The sequence below is a fragment of the Protopterus annectens genome, chromosome 2.part1 (genome assembly GCF_019279795.1).
Source record: "Protopterus annectens isolate FY-2018-M chromosome 2.part1, PAN1.0, whole genome shotgun sequence".
Taxonomy (NCBI): Eukaryota; Metazoa; Chordata; order Ceratodontiformes; family Protopteridae; genus Protopterus; species Protopterus annectens.
In genome coordinates, this window is record NC_056729.1 from 45,948,811 (window position 1) to 45,971,708 (window position 22,898).

Sequence of the window (22,898 nt, forward strand, 5' to 3'; positions counted from 1 at the left end):
GATTATGGATACACCTGTCTGGTATTTCAGGTGGACAGAAGTTTGCTTACATACATTCCCATAAGACAGTATTGCTGGAATGTCTTCTGGATACAGGACTAAGATGTCAAACAAATGAAAATTTTATAAGGAGCGACTTCTGACATTTCCCAAGCAGTCTCTGGCATCTGCCAAGTAATTTCAGAATCTTGGGATTCATGGCCTCCACTGTTCATGATTTTTGACCTGCCTTGAAGGAAGATTGTAGGTTTCTCAAATTAGGACTTCACACTAGCGGACTCGTGTCACATTCCAATACTGGGATTTGAGGAACTTTAGTGGGTACAGTTCTCACAGGAGGTTCCCTGGTTTAATTCTTGGCTGTCCATGTGCATTTCCTCCCACATTCCAAAAGATGCAGGTGGATTGGATACCAAGTTGACCATACGTGAGTGGTGTGGTAGAACTATCACAGCAGGATTACCCACTAGTCGATGTGAACTTTGGCTGTATGCACATAAATAGGAAAGGGATTGTGGATTGATTTAGTGGGTCAACATCTTTACTCAGATTTCTCACTTCTGGTCTTAGTGCAACCAGAGGGTCTATATTAAATCACTGAACACTTAAAGCAAACAGCGATGGACCCTATGAAAGTGAAAGATTACAATGTCGAAATGTCAGAACAGCAATTTTCTTCCAAGGAAAAAAAAATCAGTTCCAACAAATAAAATGAAAATTAATTTCAAACCTTAAGTGGGGGCCGCACCCCCCACACCCCCCTACTTAAATATACCAACTCTGAGACCACACTACAGTGCCAAAAAATGGCAAAGTACCGAAGCAGCCAAGTGAATTTTCCCAGGAAAGAATTTGCTTAACAGCCACTTCATTTTCTGTTTTCTGCCTTGTAAGTTCGACCAAGACATTTGAAAGAATGAATCTTGTCTTCTAATGTAAACACTAACCAGAGATGCATTAGACTACTTGGGGAGCACAGTCAAAGGAAGTGAATGTACAGGGATGTCTGGTTAGTTAAGCAAAATGTAAAAGATAGCTGTAATACTCAATTCGCTAAGACATCTTTAGAGTCCAGGTACTCTGCTAGTAATCAGACACCACCACAGTGAACTCATACAAGTGGCAGGAATCCGGTCCTACTTATGGTAGACCGGGATGCAACAGCTCAGTTCCATCTCTTCCACCAGGCTTGTCTACATTGTTGCAGACAGATTACCAGGACATGCCCTCATGAATAGAAGTTGAGCCCAAGGATCTCCAAAGATTTGATCAGTTCGAGGAATTCCAGTAGATGTGTTTTCTTCCAGACAAACTTAGAAATTTTACTCCAGGACTACTTACAAATCAGGTATGAAGACAGAGCTTCATTCCAACGCATAGGAATGTTAATCTTCCACTATTGTCTTCAAAGACCAGGATGACGAATTGTGATAACTCTTGGCTTAAGCAACAGTACCTTCCAAAAATGGCCAATTACTACAAACTTCCTCAGAGAAAGTACAAGCACAGGGGTTGTCTGATTTACCAATCTTGTAGGTCTTAAATTTTCTTACTGAAAAAAGTACATCAATACACCTTTGGCACCTTTCATCCTTAAGACATTCAGATGGTACCCACTATAAAATATGGTAAAGTGGAAGAGATTTTCTAAGGACTAGGACCCTTTAGACAAAGAACTTCCAAGATGAGTTTAACCATACTTTTGCTTCTCAGCCACATCTGCTTGCCTGCCATTTGATAATCCGTATGTAAAGCAGTTTTTGTAACTGACATTGCATTCAGCTATGTAGATAAGTGTCCTGGAAAAATTCTTTTGAACCTGCTCATGAGGCCGATTTGAACTTAAAATTGAAACAGTACTGCTTATTGACTTCTGGAGCTTTTCTCCCCGGGCCGCCTCTGAAAGTGGGCATCTGGTCCAGTCAGACTTTCCTGGTAAACAAATGTAAGAGTACCCCAGTTGCAAGTTTCTTGGTCATCTCATCTCAGTTCAAGAACCGAGACCTTGATGCCCAAGGTAGGGAGTTCACATGAAAAACTGTTCTCCCTTTCTTTCTAGAGCGAAAAAGAAAAAGCTTACTCATGGCCACAGACGAGAAAACTCCATAACTGCTTACCAGATATTTGACCCCTACAAATGTAGGAATGGACAAGCAATTCAAGACAGCCTGGAACCATTTAGAAATGATAGTCACCCTAGTAAGTCATTTCAGGTAAGGTCACAGCCCATTTTGTGTTCTAGCCACTTGTTACTTTTTGGACACTATAGGAGGTTCATCACTGTAGCAGTACTAAACTCCATTCAACCCCCCTAATTTTTACTATAATTGCAGGGTGTGGGATATTGGGATATTAGTACTGACCCCATTTACCATGGGCTCTAGTCAATGCCCAAGTCAGTAAAGATGAATTTTATATGCATACAAACCTGCATTCCTGCATTTTCCTGCTTTCCTTGCTCAGGAGAAAGGCTCGAGTACTTGAAAGGTGCCCTGAGGTTTTCAAAGCTTGGCGGCTGGTGCAGCTGTTGGCGAGATATCCTATACAGCTTAAAATTACTGCAGCAGTGATCTATTCGCAGCATTAATCCCCCCACCAGATCACTTAAGGAGTCCTTTATTAATGGTCATGGTGACAAACTGCACACTATTCACCCAAGAACCTCGAACAGTAATGGACCACTGGCTCAATACTCTTTCCGTCACTAGTTTCCTCTTGTTTAAGCCACCATTGTTCTTATCAGTTTCATTTTCCTGTTAATTTCCCAGAGTTTGTTTGACCAGCACTTTACAGTTTACAAATGCATCTAATAAAGCCTGTAATTATGAAGTTAGTCTCTCCAATTAGACATGCAGCTTCTGAAAATCATACATGTAGTCATCCTTTCATATTAAGTGAATGAGCAAACACGTAAACATTTTCTCAAGCCAATCGGTCAATATTGTTTCAAAGTAAGAAACAAGTAATGTTGCAGATATACCTACAGTCAGCAAATTGGTCAAGGGGAGTGGGAGGCAGCCATTTTCATAGCACATTTCCAGCAGGGCTCACCACTGTTTTGCTCAAGGTCTTATAGGGAGCAGACATTGCTAGAAGTTAACCATAACCTTCAAAATTCCCCCAACTGACAAGAAATGGGCAAGTTCTGATGTGCATACCATTCACTGGCAATAAGCTCTCATTGTAGAAAGCACATGAAGTAGATACATTTCAGCAAGGTGCAGGTCAGTAATTGACAGGATGAGTTAAGAGGGATTACTCAACCCATGATATTGAAATAGTGTTGGCCTTGCTTGTTTACAGTTCTAACCAGACAGCAAGTGACCACATGAATTAAGGAACCTGGAATGGAGAGTCAAATCACTACAGTTGGAGCTCCATGCAATCAGTGTCTGAGGCAGATGGAGAAATTCAAGTAGACAGACCAGATCTTGAAAATAACACTAGAAACCTTGAAGTTTACCAAAGCTATTGCAGTCTTAGCAGATACAAACTGAAACTTGTTGAAAGTTTCATGATTTTCCATTCCACTGCATGGGCACAGGGTCCACATGCTGTGTTGAACAATTTAAGCCAGCACAACCACTGAAAGTTCTTATCCTAAAAGGGGTGTGATGCTTAAGCAGCCACACTATCCTTAAGACAAGGTGATCAACTCACAAGGAAATGGCAAATATTCCCATCTTCACTGTACAGCGATCTCACAAAATGCAGATGTCTGGGATTTGATTAGAGCGGTCGCCAAGATACTTTCATTTATCCAATATAAATCTGTACATGCATACTAGGCTGTAAGTGGCAGATGGATAAAGCCCCATCTGTAACCAGAGTTGCAACTGTGGCACAAGTACTGAACAGAGTAGCTAGATTAGGTGAAATGGCAGCTTGCCTATCCTGTGAGGGACCCATGGTCCAATTAGCTGCTTTACCATATCGCAGCCATTAATTGGGCACTTGGGTTCGGCTTACCCATGCCAGTGACAGTAGCAATCACTAGCAATCACTACCATAATGGGTAAGTGAACATGTAAAGGAATGGGATACTAGGATCTTGCACAGTGCCAGATACCACCAGCAGGATTATAACCCTAGAAATTCCCTCAGTGTTTGTATCAGTGCTACAGGATAATATCCATTACTTTTTTTTGGGGGGGGGGGCATGCCTTTAAGACTCTATGCCAGTCTTGAACAAATGGAGTCACATCCTGTAAGATGGAGCTCATGGCTAGGCAGGCTTGAGTAGATAGACCACAGAAAAAGTATGGCACAAGTATCTGCCAGTCCATAACCTCAGTCCAACCACCATAAAAACTACTTGCTGTACTAGTTTTCTAAGAGGCATTCAGTGCAGAATGTTAAATTTGGAAAAAATCTAGCAGTTTCACCATGAACTACAGAAGAGCCTTCCAATTAAGCTGGCCTTAGTCACAAGCTAGCACTGCTGGTTAATTGCATCAGTCTCCATGGGCAAAATGTTGAGGATTTCTGAATGTCCATCTAGTGCATACTAGAGTAAGCCATTCTGTCCATTGATTTGCCAACCATATCAATGTATAGATTTCTGAAGGCCAGCTAAGTTCAAAAAGTGGGGCATACCAAAGTGGGGCATACCAAAGTGGGGCATACCAAAGTGGGGCATACCAAAGTGGGGCATACCAATATGCTAGATGAAACTCAAAGGATGTTTTAAAAATCTGCCTATTTTCTGGCTCTGCATTCAGAGCTAGTCTTAGCAATGGGATCAATACAACATTTCTTTTTAGTTCAGGTCAGTATTCAGTGGCTAACCTAGGATATCACACACCACACTAATCAAGTTAATGGTACACCAGGCGTTACTCAAAACCCAATCCCTTCATAATTTAAAGGGAAAATTTAAATGCTGGAAAACTGAATTCTGATGAAGTTGCAGAATACAGCAAGGCTTACAATACAGAAAGAAATCAAAACTTGAAATTATAGTTTGTTCCTACTGAAGGAACTCAAAGATCATAAGCTCAAACCTGTAGATTTCATATATGAAAAACAGCCACCACCCAACCACATCACAACCACTAATCCTTCCTGATCAACAGGTACAGCAGTCTGCAAATGACCAAAAATATTCATCCAGCCAGGACTGCATAAGAAATGCAGGGGTGCACCTCTGCACTGAAATGTAGCATGTTGGCAATACAGAGCCAAGGCATATGGAACCCTGTATGGGGTCAGGCAATTCTATATTCTGTTCAATAGTGAGAGATGGCTTCCAGGGATTTAACTACAGACAGGCAAGCCTCACCCAAAGATTACCTTATTTTGTCAAGGGCAGTGGCTGGTCACCTTTACAAGATCAGTAGGTGGCTAGAGGATACATTCAAATGTAGACCCCTGCCTTCCACTGCTTTAGAGGATCAACAGCAGAAAAATGTTGGCAGGGATTCTGTAGTGCCTGCCAAGGAGGTTAACTGAAAACTGATATGAATACAAATACCTCTTAGGAAACAGCCCAAAACCACCTGTAGTAGGACAAGTTTTATGGTAGTTCACAGAATAGAATTATTTGTTCTGATGAAGTCCTGAATTTCCATGGACGAAAGCACTAAGATTTGTATTTAATTCCATTCTGTGAAGTACCATTAAACTCATCCTATTACAGGTGGTTTGGGGCCATTTCCCAAGAGTTGTGCGTTTTACAAGTTGTGGTTTACCTCACTGGCACATTTACTTTATCGCAAAAAGTTACAAATGTGCTAGAAAAGCCAAATGAGAGGCTTACTGAAACTTCGTAATTGTACTAAATTGACAAAATAGTGCAAAAACAATTAGTCTATTTATGAAGCCAAGAAACAGGGCAGGGCAAAGGGGTAGTAGTCCCAGGTGCCAAGTGTCACTGGACATGATTACATTTTGCTTAGGACTGCAGGCAAGACAGAGGACCCATGTGCCTCCCTTAATATGCTAGGGAAGACCTTTTATTGTTCCTTGCATAGATAAGGGTGGGATCTGGCACTCTAGAAGGGAAGGAAGGAGTGCTTGGCTGGAGTATGGTCCTTTTTCTGACTGCTCAAACTTAAGGGGGACACCAGATCAGGGAGTGACAACAAATGAGCCAGCTACATTTCTGGTTTCTTACTAGAGCTTGATCAAATAGCTGCTTGTGACAAGAAATGCCAAAATGCAAGGCAAAACAGCAGGTGCAGTATTACAAAAATAAAAATAGGCTTTATTCAGACAACTCAAAAAAAGCATAATGGCATAAAAATTGAGCGTTTAGCATTGGTAGCTCAAAATAACCCCCTTACTATCACATATGGGCAAAGGAACTCCCAAAAACCACAGGATACATAAAGATACATCCTTCCTGGAGTGCACCTTTAATGTACTCCTGTAATCAAATGAAAGTGCGACTGAGAAAGTTTCGCGACACTCCGCCACAACTAATTAGTCCAGCTAGAAGTCAAGTACCAGTCTCTACCCTATCAAGAATGTTGTAGTGCCCTTTATTTTGATTCATTTTGGCCACATCCCAATATCTGGGATTCTGTTTAATCAACGCCAAAGTTGCAAACTATGTTCAGAAAATGCATGTTTTAAGCAAAATTCTATTACTTTGTAAATAGAAGTATTCATATAAATCATCCCTGATTTTGGAGTCTGTGTCCATTATTTTTGGCTTTGTACAGAATCCTTCAGCAAAGTTGAGATATAATCATAGTCTTACACTGCCCAGGAAGCATCTACTTTACATATCTATGCATGCAAATTCATCAACACCACCACCCACCCCCCCCCCCCATTTAAAATTTATAACTCACTTTAGACAACTGATTCCCATAAATCCTGTATTAGGTACATTTTTCTCAGAAAAGGATAATTGAAACTGTAAACCAATAGATGTTATGTATGCAAGGCATTTAGAAGCTACAACTGGAAATGTCTGAAGTTAAAGAATAGAAAGTCAGTCAACTTGTGTAAGATATATAGGAATAAGATGCACTAAAAGTTCCAAGTAGCCAATTCACAGAATACACACTACCAAATTAAAATTAAAGCAATTACTAGTTTCAATTTTAACACCAAAGACCATTACAGGAATAACTTTTGGTATATTGGCAGGCTAAAAGGGCATTACTGCCAGTGAATTTCTACATGCAGTTCTTAAGCTGCACTTGTGGCATCCTCATAAGCCTGTCACAGAACTAGTTTAAACCTTTAAACAGCCTCTACAGAAATACCCTACCAGTAGGAGCCCCACAGCTATCAAGATAGTCTGGAAGTTCTACCATTTTAATCAGCATCATGAAAACTTGAGGGACGATCTTGGTCTTTCCTACTGTGCTGGAGACAATATTGTCCGTCAAGTCCAGTGCTTCCAATACCAGAATTGGGAACCTACATCTTAAGTGAAATAGAAGCCTAAAGGACATAGCCTTATCTCATGCCACCTAAAGGGTGCCGCATCTCATGCGCACAATAGGGCAAGGTTTTGAAAATTGTGAAATTTCCCTGAGAAAAGGAGGAAGTCATTAGCCAGGTAGTACTACATCAGGAAGGATTGCACTACCAACAGCAGTGTTCAAAGGACTATCCAAGTTTACAACTCATTGCATGTTATGCCAACAGTTCTACCATGGTAATTAGTTGCAGAAGCATTAACCACATCCTTTGAGCAAACTGCCACACAAGCTTAAAGGATCAACACTCAACTGTTAAACTGCTTCCTGTAATCCAAGGTTGGATTCCTTCCACCTGCATTTGCTAAGTGACTGAGCAATTCACTTAGAAAGTGCTCTCTGGTAACCTCTCAAAAGGCAACACTGGCATTCAATGGGCTTATTCAGGTTAAATAAACAAAGCTGCCGACTAGTTGTCTGAAACCCCGCAGCTAAAAATGGAGGTATTGTCACCTTTTTTAGGTATTACAGTTTTGCATATTTCATTTCCGTATGTGACCAACCACTTTTTTAAACTTTTCCCTTTTTCTGACCTGTTATCAGTTTCTTCTCATTCCCAATTAGCAGTCTAATTCCACTGTCCCTACAGAAAACCACCCAACATTTCACTAGAGTATCCCTTTCTAGTGTAAGATTTCTTGGTGCATCAATACTTGTCAGCAAAGATTAAAGATAAAAGCCAGCCTGTGTGGAATTAGTCATCTTGATATAGTAAATATTTTGGTACAAATATCTGTTAAAATTGCAAAGACAACTGTATGCCTTGGAAATGCAGATGCACAAATGCAAGTGTGTAGGAACTGCATGGTCTCACTTATCCAAGGCATAGGGATCATGAACATGAATAGTGGGTACAACCCCCTTTGGTGAAATGCAGGGACCCTTTTTAATTAAAGGCTTTTTAGGCAAAAGTTAAGGCTTACTGGACTTTAACTTGTATTGGACCATTATGGTCCCGAGTACTCCCATCAGTGGTGATAGAGCTTACTTAACTACATCTTACCAGGACCTTAACTAATCCTAAAAACTCCCTGACCCCAAACTTAGGAATATCATACCTAACACTAAACCTCCCTGCTGTTCCTCAAACCTAAATACCCCCTTCTGAATTGCTAAAAGGCACAGCCCACACTTCAGCCCCCACAGCTGCTGCACTAACCATGCCCAGATTCTGATACTTAGAAGTGAAGTGTGGCATCTCCACCGTCTCAACATGGCTGCTGCACCTCACAGTACAAGTGTTCAAGCTAGGAGTTGACAGCAAAACAACCTACTGGTCTCAAGTCCTCAGCTGCAATGTAGTGGGATTCAGGCAGCTGAGGCTCTGAAAGCTGTAGAGCACCCTTTTACACACACTTGAGATAAATTTACTCACCCTAAACTTGCATTAGGGCAGCATCTAGTTTTAGTTTGATGTTGTATGCTACAGTGTGTTAAAGTGAAGCAGTCTGATTTCTATAAATCAGAAGTAGTTTCCCAAAAAAACAGGCATTCACAGTTTTGCTCTGCTCAAAATAATCCTGGAGCTTATCATTGCACACCCCTGCTTTGCAAGTAGATATTACTTCCCTCAAATCTCAGCCTCTTAGGATAAGGAACATTTAAAGTCATCATCCTTGTACACTTACAAAGTTGCTAAACAGGTTTTGCATTAGCAAGTGCTTTCTGAAAAAAAAGTTTCAGAACTGAGTGCAGAAAACTACAAAACATTTACAATGAACAGACCAAACAAAAGTCTGGGACATTTGGTGAAAATGGGCACAACTGAAAGATGCACTTCCCATGTTAGCAGAGTTGTCACAGTACATTCGCAGCAGATAAGGTGTCACAGTACATTTGCAGCTTTTTTGCTCAAAGTGTGCATATCTTCTAAATTTACAAACCTGTCTTGCTTAAGGTTATGGCTGCACTATGAGTACCTGGGTTTCTAAGCTGAAGAGAACCACACAATGTGCTGCTAGCCCAGGGACTTCACTTTTACAGTTGTGCTACCATTAATGCACAACCATAAACATTCAGAGGTCTACCCAGAGGTACCAGATATTTGGAGATATCATAAGAATACCAGATAAGCAGAGAGGAAAGCCAGGAAGCAACGTATGATTAATGTACAACTTTAGAAAAGTAGCCAAGAATACCAATGAAAAAAAGCAGACCAGGCCAGTTGGCTACAAATTGGGAGCATGTATTTGATCCATGTCCAGTTAGCAGGTTCATTCTTGAACTAGTTGCTATATTAGGGGAATACTGTTCCAACTGCAAGCTGAAGTAATATTGGACATACCGTAATTAAAGCCATTTTGCAAACTGATCCAGAGGTGAACACAAAATGCCATACACCAAAAGGTGAAGGGAGAGTCAGATATACAGGTGAAACCTCATTGGTTCAGGCAAACTTACCCAACAAAATGTAGTTCCCAGAGCCATGTCTCAGGAAAGTATGTGCGCACTTTCTCTGCTTCAGAGGTGGACTGTGATATAAGGCTCAGAGGTTCAATATCTGGCAGATTGCTTCCTGTGAACAGGAAAAAAAAGTTCAAGTTAAACCTATACACAGGCTAATTCATAAAATCCATTCAAATATCCTTTCAAACTAGAGTACCAACTCAGGATTTGAAATTTATGTTTCATCAGGGAGTGTGAAGAAGCAGTTTTGCATTTCATTTAGAAGGGTGCATGCAATTATTAGCTTGTGGGTTAACAGCTGCTATAAAAGGAGGAACAGTGTTGTATCACTGGGCTGCCTCAAATGTATTTTAAACTGTTGCTTAGTAAATGCATTATATTGTAAAAAGCTCTAACGGCCACCAACAAGCATTGGTTGTATCCAACCGTAACCCCTTTTCCCATTTTTGCATACAGGGTACAGGTGTCATTCCTGTGACAATCTACAGGAAAGGTTGACACTGCTGCGTGGCTAGCCCTGTCATGGTAATCTTCCACATCATGGACACCTATGGCCAATTTAGAGTGTCCAGTCCACCTACTGCATGTCTTTGGAATGTGGAAGGAAACCAGAGCACCTGGAGGAAACTGACACGAGTACCAGGAGAACATGCAGACTCACAGAAGTCACCCCAGCTGAGAATTGAGCCAGTGTCTCCTTACAAACAAGAGGTTCCCCATCTGCTGTGCCACTGTACCACCATTGACTACTTTAATCTGTGGGAAAATAGAGATGTATTTGCTGATAAAGGGCACTAGAGTATTCCTGATCACACAAACTAAAAGCCATATGCTCATTATGCATGCATTTCCACAAAGATGCAGATTTAGAGCATTACAAAAGCATGCACATCCTCCATCCTTATGCAGAGCGTAGGGAATGTGCTCAACATAACTGCATTAACCAGGTTGACAAGTAGCACCTAAAAAATCACTTGCTGTAAACTATACCCAGTTAAGGATGAGCAAAATCTGGCTGACAGTGGAACCTTTGTAAGAATGGTACAAATTGCACACAACTAACCTCAGACAGAAATGTGCAGCATAAAGCTAGCTGCACTACCCAAGTATGAGATATTACTTGCTGTAGGTGAGCACATTGCATTTCCTAGGAAAAGCTTTGTGTTCATGGAACAATTACTCAGCACCTAATGCAGAGGATTAGACTCAAACTCCATGCAGAAACCATATAGATTAGAATTTGGGAAGTACTAAGCCAGAATAGTTTAAATTTAAGATGAAACCTGGACTTTTGACCAAGACAATGAAGCAAAAGCTAAATGGCACAATTTTGAATTGAAGCAGGAAAAAAGCAATAGTAGTAGAGGGCCCAAACTGGAGTGGCAAAAATTATTTCACTGTAGGAATGTTAAACATGTATTCCTTACTAAAAACTTACAAATACAGAATCCCAAATGGAGAAAAATGCAGACACATTCCTAGCTTGAGGAGAGATGCAATTTCTCCTGAAACCAAAGTCAGACAAATGTTTATCACATGAAGAGATCTTCCATCTTTAAAAGTCCACTATAAATTAGTTCTAAAAGTAAAGTTGCTTTAATCAACATACTGAATTGAAAAAGCATCAATTTTAGGTATGGCCTAGGGCTCGGCCATACAGTACATGCAGTTCAATATACAAGCTTAGCTAATACAGGACAGATAAATTGTGAAAAACGCAGTATGCCATTACCTTGAAAAGGATCAATAATGGAAAACAGCAAGTCAGTGCCACATTTGTTGTGGCTCTAAACCAATGGTATAGACTAGAGTTCTAGCAAGTAAATAAGTCAGATAAAGCTACAGATCTTACAGGGCTACAAATAGGACATCATTCCAGTGGGCAAATAACTGGAGTCTAGAAATGACACCAAGGGCAGGCTGCATATGCAGGATATTAAAATATGCAGTAAACACTCTACTTACAGGATGAGATGCTAGAGCAACAGTCAGACAAATGTTTGTACTGCAATTAAGAGACTGATGCAGACACCAGAAAAATGCAAGACTCCAGCAACATTCATATTCACTGGACATTTTCCTTATACTTGGTGTTTTTCTTCTGTATATTGCTCCATGGTGTGTGCTAGTGTATTCATTTCAAAGCTTACCACTACCAAGACGATCTAATGCATAGTGTTTAGTGGTCAGCCATCTCATTGAAAGGTGTAGTTAAAGTCTAGCAAAAGCAATGACTACTAATTTGACTAAGTACTTAGTCTTTACAGCTGCACTCTAGTATAATTCTGGACCTAATCATAAGATAGTTAACAGAGTCAACGTGTAGAACATTTTATTGTTGGAAGTATTAGTAAAGATGAATAGCTATCTGGATGTATTCTGTCTTGGCTACCGCATAGTTTATTGTATTCTCTTTACTACACATTTTATTCTCAGATTCTTGTGAGATTAACCTGCTGCCTATATCGCCTGTACTTGCCACTCTTTACCCCCCCCCCCCCAACCCATATGTACTGTTATCTCCAGAAATATCCAGTTAACCCACATCTTTCCTTTACAGGTGATTACCTGGTCGTGACACTCTGGGCACCATGAAGTTGGCTGCCGAGCTGGGTATTTCCAGGCTATTTTCCAGGGACCCCATCAGCTCACTCACTAACAGCAGGCATCTATCAAAGGATAACCACAGGTCTCACTAACTATACCTAGACTGCAAATAAATCTTGTATTTACCTGACTTTAGCGCTGTAGTTTGTAACCAACCTCAATTATCTAACTGGCTTTTCAGTTAACACTTTCACTATAGTTATTACCACCCCCAAGTTCCCTACCTTCTCTGCCAGTATCTTAACTATCCTATCTTCATACCAACCTTCTCCACCGATTGTGTTCATTCTTCTTTGCTCACCAGCTGGTGTAGTCCCAACTCTTTTCACCCTCGCTATACTCTGGCTCACTTCACTCCCCTACCTCCAAATCCTACACACCCCCATTAAGTCTATCTTTACACAACCACAATTCAACCTAGTTATCCAATCACATAACTCTACCCATATCATCCACTCACCTAAGCCACTCCCTTAATTAACTCCACCCTACTCCTATCAGTGATACTCCCACTATCACTCCCAAACCCTACCCTGCACAAGGACTACAATCCACTCATCTTAACATTTTACTAGTACATATTACTTCCTTAATTGTACTACTTACACTTTCTCTCATCTCTTACCATAGCCACCTACAGGTAACCCCACATTATGCAGGTACTGCTGCCTCAACAAGTACATTCAATCTTACTTCTCTATCTCTTCCTCTACCCTTGCCCTATCACCCACTGACTACTCATGCTTTAAAATAGTACCTCACCCCAAATATCATGAACAATCTCAAACCTGCAGTCCATTCTCGACATTGCCTCAATTCTTGCTCTGGGGATATTCATCCCAACCCTGGAACAACAACTACTGCAAACCTACCCCCCCTGAAAATTCCCCTTCTCCCCAACTTCCTAGGAAAACTGCTGACCTACCGTTTCCAAATATAAACGGAAGTATCCCCAACAAAATCCATGACCTGTACGCCTGTCTCTCTATACCTGCCAGACATAGTGGTTATAACTGGGACTTGGCTAAAGCCATATATCAATGAAGGATAGAATAGGTGGTGGGATTCTCACAGTGCAAATAGCAAGCATACAATATCCCTGACAATGCAGAAATATTGTATACCCAACTGCAACTCAACTCCAAAAAACTATCAAGTTTTCCCTTGGAACTAGACAAACTTTCAACTTTAGCACTCATTCATTTCAGCCCAGCACTTGCTCAAAACTTATAACAAACACTTATAACACCTAACACTAGACCCTCCTGTACTGCACAGAAGGACAAGGCTCTATTTGACCTTACCAGCCATCCAGTAAAACAGTTCACTATACCTATACAGTGTCTACAGGACTGCAATCAGTTTCTCTCAACATTTAAACAGTAGGTTACAAACAAAAAGCATTTGTTAAGCTTTCACTTAGTGCTTTGTAATTAAGCAGGTCACCATATTGGTCAGCCATAGGGCTCTGTTTCTACTTGAGTGGTTGCCTCCTTCCCCTGTAACTGAAGTAAATTGACTCTTACATTAAGAGCTGTAATACTTACCTTATAGCTTTAGGACACCTTAGGAAACCTTGTAAACTGCAAAAGCCTGACATTTGAACAAGTAACCCTTGTAAAAATTCCCAAAATTGTATACTGTTGGTCTGTCTTTCCTGCTAAACAAGTGAAATTTCAGTGCTGAGTGGGGTTGCCAGATTTGCAGACCCCCAGGTAGGGGCAAAAAAAAAAAAAGGTCTCTCACGACAAGTGAAGACCAAAAAAAAAAAAAAAAAAAAAAAGGTCTTCGGAGACTGAACAGCAAAAAAAAAAAAAAAAAGGTCTTTAATGCGGAACACAGTTCCACATTAAAGAACTGAGCTCACTCAGTAACTCTGCACTAAACACGGAGCTTCTCGTGTTTAGTGCATTGCAGTTTCGCATTAAACACGAGAAGTTCCGTGTTTAGCGATTTTTGATTGGCCTGTATACCGGCATATGGGCCAATCATCGTAAACACGGAGCTTCTCGTGTTTAATGCGGAACACAAGAAGCTCCGTGTTTAGCAATTTTTGATTGGCCCGTATACCAGGTATACGGGACAATCAAAAAAAAAACAAACAAAGCGGAGGCTGGACGGGATTTAAACCGCAGGGCGGGACTCGGGATCAGGCTGCTGATCTCGGGACAGTCCCGCCCAAATAGGGACGTCTGGCAACCCTGAGTGCAAGTAACAGTGCTGAGTGCAGATTTTAGGCCCTTACATTCAACTTCTCTGGTGTGGTGTCTTGAGTCAGGGTATTCCTTGCAACTACTACCACTGCCTTCTCTTTTCCCCCACCCCCCTCTTTCCTCAGAGGAAACTGCTACATTTCAGTACAGGCATCATTTTCAAATCTAGGTGCTTAGGATTTCCCTCTTCCCCCCCCCCCCCCCCCCCTTGGCTGACCTGGTGTGACTTAGTGCAAGTTTCTTCATTGTATGGATCTTTTACTGTTTTTTGTGTAACTGAATGACCTGCAGCTAAATTCTGGTTCTGCAGACTGCTCTTTTTTTCAGAGGCTCTATAAGTAGCTTGTGACTTTACTGAATTTGTGGTAATATTTGTTTAAACTTGAACCTGTACCTAGAGAAAGTGTAGCTCCTCCTTGCTGCATGTGTTTTTTAATGTTTAAATTGCACACACACATTGAAGTGCTTTTGTGACTAATAAGTTGGGCTAGCTATACCTGAAGTGCTTTTACTGGCAATTTCCCCTCGCTACGCTCTGGGTTTCTTCGCTCCCCTCCCTGCCCCCAATTCCCTCCCGCCCCAGTACCTCTAAATTTATAGTACTATAGCCACTCCCTCACTTTCTAGATCCTATCTGCTTTCATCTGGGATAATTCCACCCACCCCCATTCTACTACCTACATTTTAATAGCACCTATTAGCTTTCATCTGGCATTCTCCCATCGCCCTTCCAGTACCTTTACCTAACCACTATCTCCTGGTGTTGCATCACCAGGTAAAAGTTCCTTCACTCACTAGCTGAATCACATGATACACTCCTCTTTACTACCCCTCTTCACACCATACCTCCTTACCTTGTATGAAAACCAGTTTCTCTCGGGATTTCAGGTCCCAAAAGGTCATACCATCACCCCAGCTGTAAATCCTTCCACCTTCAACCATATTTACAGTACCAGATCCTATCCAACATCTTGTTCAGTCTAACATCTCAACCCCAGGCACATTAGCTCTAGATCCAAACACTGCCACAAACTAAAACAAATTCCTGAAGTTCATCACCAAGTATAGACTCAACCTAATACTTGGTGGTGATATTCACCCCAACCCTGGCCCACTCACTTCAGATACACATACCCCCTCTACTTGTTATCTGAGCTACAAACCTACAATTAATAGGCCAACTAACTTGGTCTGTCATCTCAATATTAGAAGCATTAACAACAAGGTACATGAATTGCATGCACTTCTGGATGTCCACTCCCCTGAGATTCTCTGTATCTGAAACCTGGTTAAAACCTAACCACTAAAGACAATGAAGTGTTACCACCTGGGTACAACATACACAGGCTGGATCGTGCTTCGAGGAAGGGGGTGGGGTAGCTGCACTAATGAGTTGAATGTCACCATAGATGTAATACAACCTCCTCAGATTAGTAACTCAGATTCTTGTGACCAAATTGCAACTTAATAAAAATAAATGCATTAATATCACCTGTATGTACATTCCCCCAGGTAACAATATATCTACTTTTGAGGATATCCTGCACTGGCTATCATGTCACTACCCCCAAGAAACCCTACTTGGAGACTTTAACAGACTGGGGCACCTGTTCCTTAGAATCCCCAACCACCCATGTTAACCTGCATGCATTTACACAAATCATATCCACCCCTACCAGGATAGGTAAACCCAACCAAAAAGAAAGTATACTTGACTGGGTACTCGGTCACCCCCAACTGTACACCTCTGGTACCCTCCATCACCTTCTCACATATGTAAGTACAAAACCATTAATTCCCCAACAACCCTTACTCAGAAAGGTTAGAAACAATAAAAACTTTGACCCTGCCAAATTCCAACAAGAACTAAACTCATGTAATTGGTCTATTCTAAAACACCTCCTTAGAGGAAGCAGTAGCATACTTTAACAAATTCCTTGAGATCCTTGATTTGCATGCACCTGTTTGTTCAAAGAGAACCACTGCACCATGGCTTTCTAGAGTCTAAACTCAAAATTACCCTTAGAAACAAAGCATGGGCTTTATGGCATTCTTCTAAAGACCCTCAAGATCACATTAAATACAGGCAATCCAGGAACGAAACAAAATCAATTTTGCAAGACAAAAAACAATACTACTGTAATTTACAGACAGTAAATCAAAATAACCCTCAGATGTTTTGGGCAGGTTTAAATCTACTACATCCTGGACAAACTTCAACCAAAATCCCTACTACTATTGATAAAACCCCTGAAGATGTTTGATAGTTTTACTGAGACAATTCAAGCCCTAGCTGGCCAACTACCTCCTAGCTCCCCTGGTCCTGAAAGTAGCACCCCTAGAAACCTACTTGCGTTCAGCTTCCAACCAGTAGCCACTTCACTTATCCGTACCTTGACCAAAAAATTAAGGCCCACTACACTTTCTGCTGATCAACTCCCTGCAGAGTACCTACAAAAATCAGCTGATGCTATTGCTTACCCAGTCTCAATACTAATCAATCGAACCATAGTAGAAGCTAAAATTCCCACCATCTGGAAAATATCCTATGTAATCCCACTTTACAAAGGAGGCAGCTCTACTGAATTCTCCAATTATAGGCCAATAGCTATACTCTCTCCACTTGCAAAGATTATGGAAGAATGTATTCAGACAACTCATGCACCACCCAATCCAAAATCGCCTTATGGCAGACCCTCAGCATGGCTTCCGTCCTCATCACAGCACTACTTCAGCCCTCCTAGCCTTTTACTAACACCATAAACCATAATCGCAACAATAATTATATCCTCAGCCCTCTTTTTGGATCTTTCCAAGGCATTCGATATGGTTGATTACCAACTTTTAATCCACACCCTGCAAACATTCTGTCTAGAAACTGGAGCCCTCCAGTGGTTTCAATCCTACCTGAATGGTCAACAGCAGGCTGTCTTCTGGCAGAAGACACACTCTAACCTTCTACCTAACACCCTCGGAGTACCACAAGGCTCTATATTGGGGCCCTTGCTGTTCTGCATCTTCATTAACTACCTTTATACCGTCATCCCATATGCTGACTAATTTGCTCAGCCACATCTCCAGTAGAGTTATGGTCAGCTACCCAGACCACCTTTAATACAATAGAAAACTGGCTTTCTGAACAGTCAGATCCTAAATCCCAAAAAAACTAAAATGCTGTTATTTTCAACCAACACGTCGGTCTACCGCTTTCACCTTTACCATAAAATCAAATGATGGCACAATAATCTCCCCTGACCCATCTACAAAACTATTAGGTGCCATCATAGACCATCTAAAATTTGACCTACATGTTAACCAAACTATCAAAACCATCAATAAAAAACTAGGGTCACTTTACAGAATAAAAGCCTTCCTAACCCCTCCAGCTAAAATTGCCATAGCTCACTCTCACCTTCTTTTCAACCCTTCTGTATGCATCCCCTCTACTCTCGAATTTGAACAAGACTGTCCTTAACTCAATTTGCTACCACCACATTGCCAGGTTTGCCACTGGGCTGCCTTTTAGGACACATCATTGCATCAATCTAAATCAGCTTGGTTGGCTTGAACTACCCAGCCTAATCCAGTATAACCAACTGATTATGGCCTATAAAATCCTCCAATCTGGACAATACTCCTGCACTTAAGAAAATATCACCCCTTATAACAATCCTAGACCGCTTCGATCCTCTTAACTACTAATTCAGACTAGCAAAATTAACACAGCCGGTGATTCTCTTTGCAAACTAAGTAGATCCTGAAAATCTTCCAGCTGATATTACCTTACTTTCTCACCTTAGGTCAATTTAAAACTAGACTCAAACAACATTTGTCACTTAACTGGCTATGTCAATGTATCAAGCCTGGCTAACTCTCTCTAGAATGTGTAAAAATCTGTTAACCAGTTTACTGTGCAATTTAATTTAATCCTGACTTGTGCTCAAGATTAACTGTAACCTGTGGAACTTGTTTAACTTTCTTACTTATGTAATCTCTGTAAATAGTCTTTTTGTAATATGTAATGCTGGTATTATGTAATGCTGTATCTGCTTACCGTTGGAGCTTTTCTCCCCGGGCCTCTCTGAAAATGGACATGCATCCAGTCGGACTATCCCAGTCAACAAATGCAAAATAAAACTATACAGGCATGTAACAAAGGGCAGTTTCAGGTGTACTCTCCAGTTCAACTGGTGAATCTGGGCATTTTGAGGCAATGTTACAACTGCCTCATGTACGCAGAAAACCCCCTCCTACCACCAAACGTCAATACATGCGAGAGATGCAATTATACAGCCAAACTGGAGGCTAAGCTCTCTCAACCCAAGACTGAGAAGGGGGGAAGGGAAATACTTGCATCACACCACCAGTCTCACATAGACCCATTAAAGCTGCACTGGCAAAAAAAAAAACACATGAAAACACCCAGGCTCCAAATAAAAATTTTGAAAACAGACCTCCAAAGCAAACATCCAAGCAACCTCCATCCCCCAATGCAAACATCCAAGCAACCTCCTTCCCCCAATGCAAGCCATGAAACATACCTCATAAAACCAGTGTGCCATGCAATCACAGCCCTTAAGGCAAAACATACCCAACATACTAGTAATAGGAGACTATAGTCAGGCACACTGATGTCCCACTCACTAGGCTGAAGGATTAGGTTACTGTTAGCTGCCTGCCGGGTGCCAGGATCCGCCACAACACAAGCACTCAGGTCACTCCAGAACAAGTACAAATATGACTCATTGTCCAAGTTGATGCGAGTGACCTTAACCCTACCCCCCTGGACTACATGAAAAGAGACATGGAAGAGCTCTCTGATCATGTAGCCCAGGCCGGTATGACCGAGTGGCATCTTGCCCTCACCAAGAATGATACCATGGTAAAGAAAAAATTCTCAATTTCAACAATTGGCTAACTTTCTGGTGTCATTCATAGGGGATCCAGTGTGTCTGCCTGGGATGACATGCTTGACAAGCCACATTGCTTTGCTAGAGATGGCTTTCACCTGTCACCCTTAGGCTTTCGAATACTGGCCAAGGCTCTGGCCACCCCCATAGTGCCTTTTTTAGGCAAGGCTCAAGACAAACCCACCACCGTAAATAGCACAAGTAAAAAACTGAGGGTAATGCTACTCCATGCCAGAAGTCTAAACCTCAAAATGCACGTGCGAGGCACTCCTCAGTATGGAGAAAATGGATATATGCGCAGTAACAGAAACCTGGTTTAAGGCTCCAGAGAACACCCCAGCACTACCAGGCTACAACTCATAGCACACATTTCGGCCACAGAACCCAAACAGAAATACAAAAGGCGGGGGCGTGTCCATATTCAAGGATACCCACACCTCCAGGTTAGTGGCACAGCATGATACTTCACAGATCATCCATGTGCAACTAACAATGGGCAAAACTGCAATTCAATTGTAGCTTGCTACAGATCACCAACCATGTCCCAGGACCCCCATTCCACATTTCTGGATACACTGGGAAACAAAGGTCCTACCAAACACCCTAATACTGGGTGATTTCAATTACCCAAACATTAACTGGGAGAATTACTCCAGTACAAGCTCCCTTGCCCATTTCCTAGAATTTAGGAACTCAAACACCCTGGTTCAACTGCTAATCCACACCAAAAGAATCCTGAGTAGACATATATCACACACCAGTAGAGTCCAACTAGATCCACAAAAGCAGTATTTAAGCTAAAAAATGATGACTTTGTTAATCCACAATAGTTTAACTTCATCAGATACACTCTTCCTTAGAAGCAAGCTTAAATAACCCACTTGTTACACCACATGGTCTACAACCAAAGGTTGTTTGGTGTGGCAGCTAACTCCAAAAAGGAATCCTTCCCTCTGAAGCACAAAAAGCTAATTGTAATACAAACCAAAATATCCGGTTTGATAAAAATGTGTCAATGTATGCATATAAATGCATACAAGTGAAAATTTCACTGAATGCAACACCAGTTCAAAAATACAGAAAAAAATGCATATTTAAAATACCAATAAAATACTTAAAAGTACTGTTTTTCAAACAAGCAACCATGTTACTGTTGCACCAAAATTTGATATAACAAGTGTTTACAGATACACACATTTTAACAAAGTCTAAAAAACATTGTTAGTGTGGTTCAATGCCTTCTAAAATACCATAGACAGTACCACTATAAACAGCCCCACAGTTACTGACTGAACTATTTTCATCGATTCCAGGGTAATAAGAATCTAATCTCATCTCAACTGCCATAGCAGCTCATTTCTTTCTAAACTAAAAGCCTGGTCCCCCTCTCCCATCATTCAAAAATTGTCTGCAAGGCTATGGAGCGCATCATCATGGAAATTAACAGACATTGGGAACCTCCAAACACTGGACCCTACCCAGTTCGGCTTTAAGGGCAGATCATGCCTCCTAAACCTGGTGAACTTGAGACTGTTACCAAGGCTATAGACGAGGGAAAGTTGGTACACAGCCTACCTAGACCTCAAAGGCCTTTGACACCATTCCCCATTCTAGTATTATAGACAAGCTCAGCCTGAAAATAAACCCCTACATCACAAGATGGGTTACCAACTGGCTCACAGACCGATTGGAAGCCAGCCTATCCTAAGAGTCCTATATTCCTTCCATGGAAGGAAATGCAAGCCTACAAAGCAGCAAGGGAAGACCGAAGTGTTGTGAATGTTTTTACTAAAGCAAGCCAATTAGATGCTACAGGAGGGAGATCCTTTAAAAAGGAGTTCAATATTAGAAAATACAAGTGACCTCCATCTCTATGCAGACATCTGCTTGGGACAAATGAGCGACTGTTCACCACCCTGGGGGCAGATGTTATGAGCACATCTGCAGCTGTTTTAAGGTCACCACAGATGTAATGGAAAGGATTTGGCATGCCAAACGAACAGTACACAAGTTCTGTTTAATGAAAATGTAAAGGGTTCTCTTACCAGAATTATCTTGTATGGTCAAAGCTACTAGTATAGAACTGTTAGAGCTTTCTGCAAAGTGTATACTGGAGTTTGCATATGTTATAACTATAGCAGTTCATGGACTTGCAGTTCAAAATTGACAAGATAATGTTAAACCAATTTGGAACAGGACAAATCAAAGTAAAATTACCATACTAAAACGTATTATATTCTTCACCTGCTATAAATTCTGACAGACTTATTTGGGTTAAAATTAATGTAATCTAAAAAAATTACCCTTCCTAGACCTAACCAGTCAGTGCCTTAACACTCTGGGATACTATTCTTGATAAAGTTAATTTGCTTAGTGTTTCTTCATACCAGTATAGTCAGGAATTCATAACTTGTACAATACAAAAATCCACAATTCAAAGTAGAAAAGTAAATAGAGACTAAAGTTAGTAAATCCAGCAAAATGATCACCATTAAATTACTCTAGGTGTCAAAGGTTGAAAATACTTCAATTACATTGAACGGATAAGGCAAAACAAAGAAATCCCTAAATGAAGTGCTCACCCAATGGCAAATGTACCTTATAAGTCAATAAACCAGTGGTGCAGCAGGCAATTAATAAAAGTAAAATAGGAACAAACAAGCGAGGCACTTTCCTGTGCAGACTAAATCCAAGATACTATTGAGTGATACCAGCTGAATCACTGACCTAATCCAACAAGCAGCAATGTTAATTCATAAAGCTGGATCATAGAGCATTCCTGACTAACAATCTACATAAAAGCATGACATTAATGGGTCTTAACAGTATAGGCAGCCTACTCTAGCTACATAATAGGATTTGAGAGCCATTTTGAACTCTGGCATTCTTTGTAAAGAAAAAGCATCTAATAGTGCAACACCACTGCTCACCAACATTGTGCAATGTTGAATGCCTTAACACAAATTACTAACAGCAAAACAGATTGTGGCTTTGTCCTTTTAAGAACTTCAGAAGGACAAAATCCAACATTTAAAATTCCACTTTACATAACTTAAATGCCACACCAACCACAAATTAAAATGGGCTCAGTATTACCCTATTAAGTCTTGGCACTTTCAGTTTGCACCTAAATTGCAGAATGGTTTTACTTTTTCCACCTAATACAGTTTACAAAACACTGATAAAAGGTGGTGGGATAGTAATTATATCAGAAGTATTGCATAGAAATTAGGGTTACATAATGTTAATGAATACAAGGTTACATTGACATGCAATGCAGCCAATTCCAATATTAGATTTACACAAGGATGTATTAATGAAAGGTA

General features: G+C 40.9%; 1 protein-coding gene across 2 annotated transcripts in view; it reads right to left on the reverse strand.

Moving 5' to 3' along the window:
* The window catches only part of LOC122793959 (alpha-2-macroglobulin-like protein 1), a 621,161-nt gene that overhangs the window by 343,208 nt on the left and 255,055 nt on the right, over positions 1–22,898 (reverse strand). For both annotated transcript variants that reach the window (XM_044062013.1, XM_044062014.1), the window contains one exon: positions 9,837–9,951. In XM_044062013.1, the coding sequence (XP_043917948.1) occupies positions 9,837–9,951 (115 nt within the window). The remainder of the gene's footprint in view (positions 1–9,836; positions 9,952–22,898) is intronic.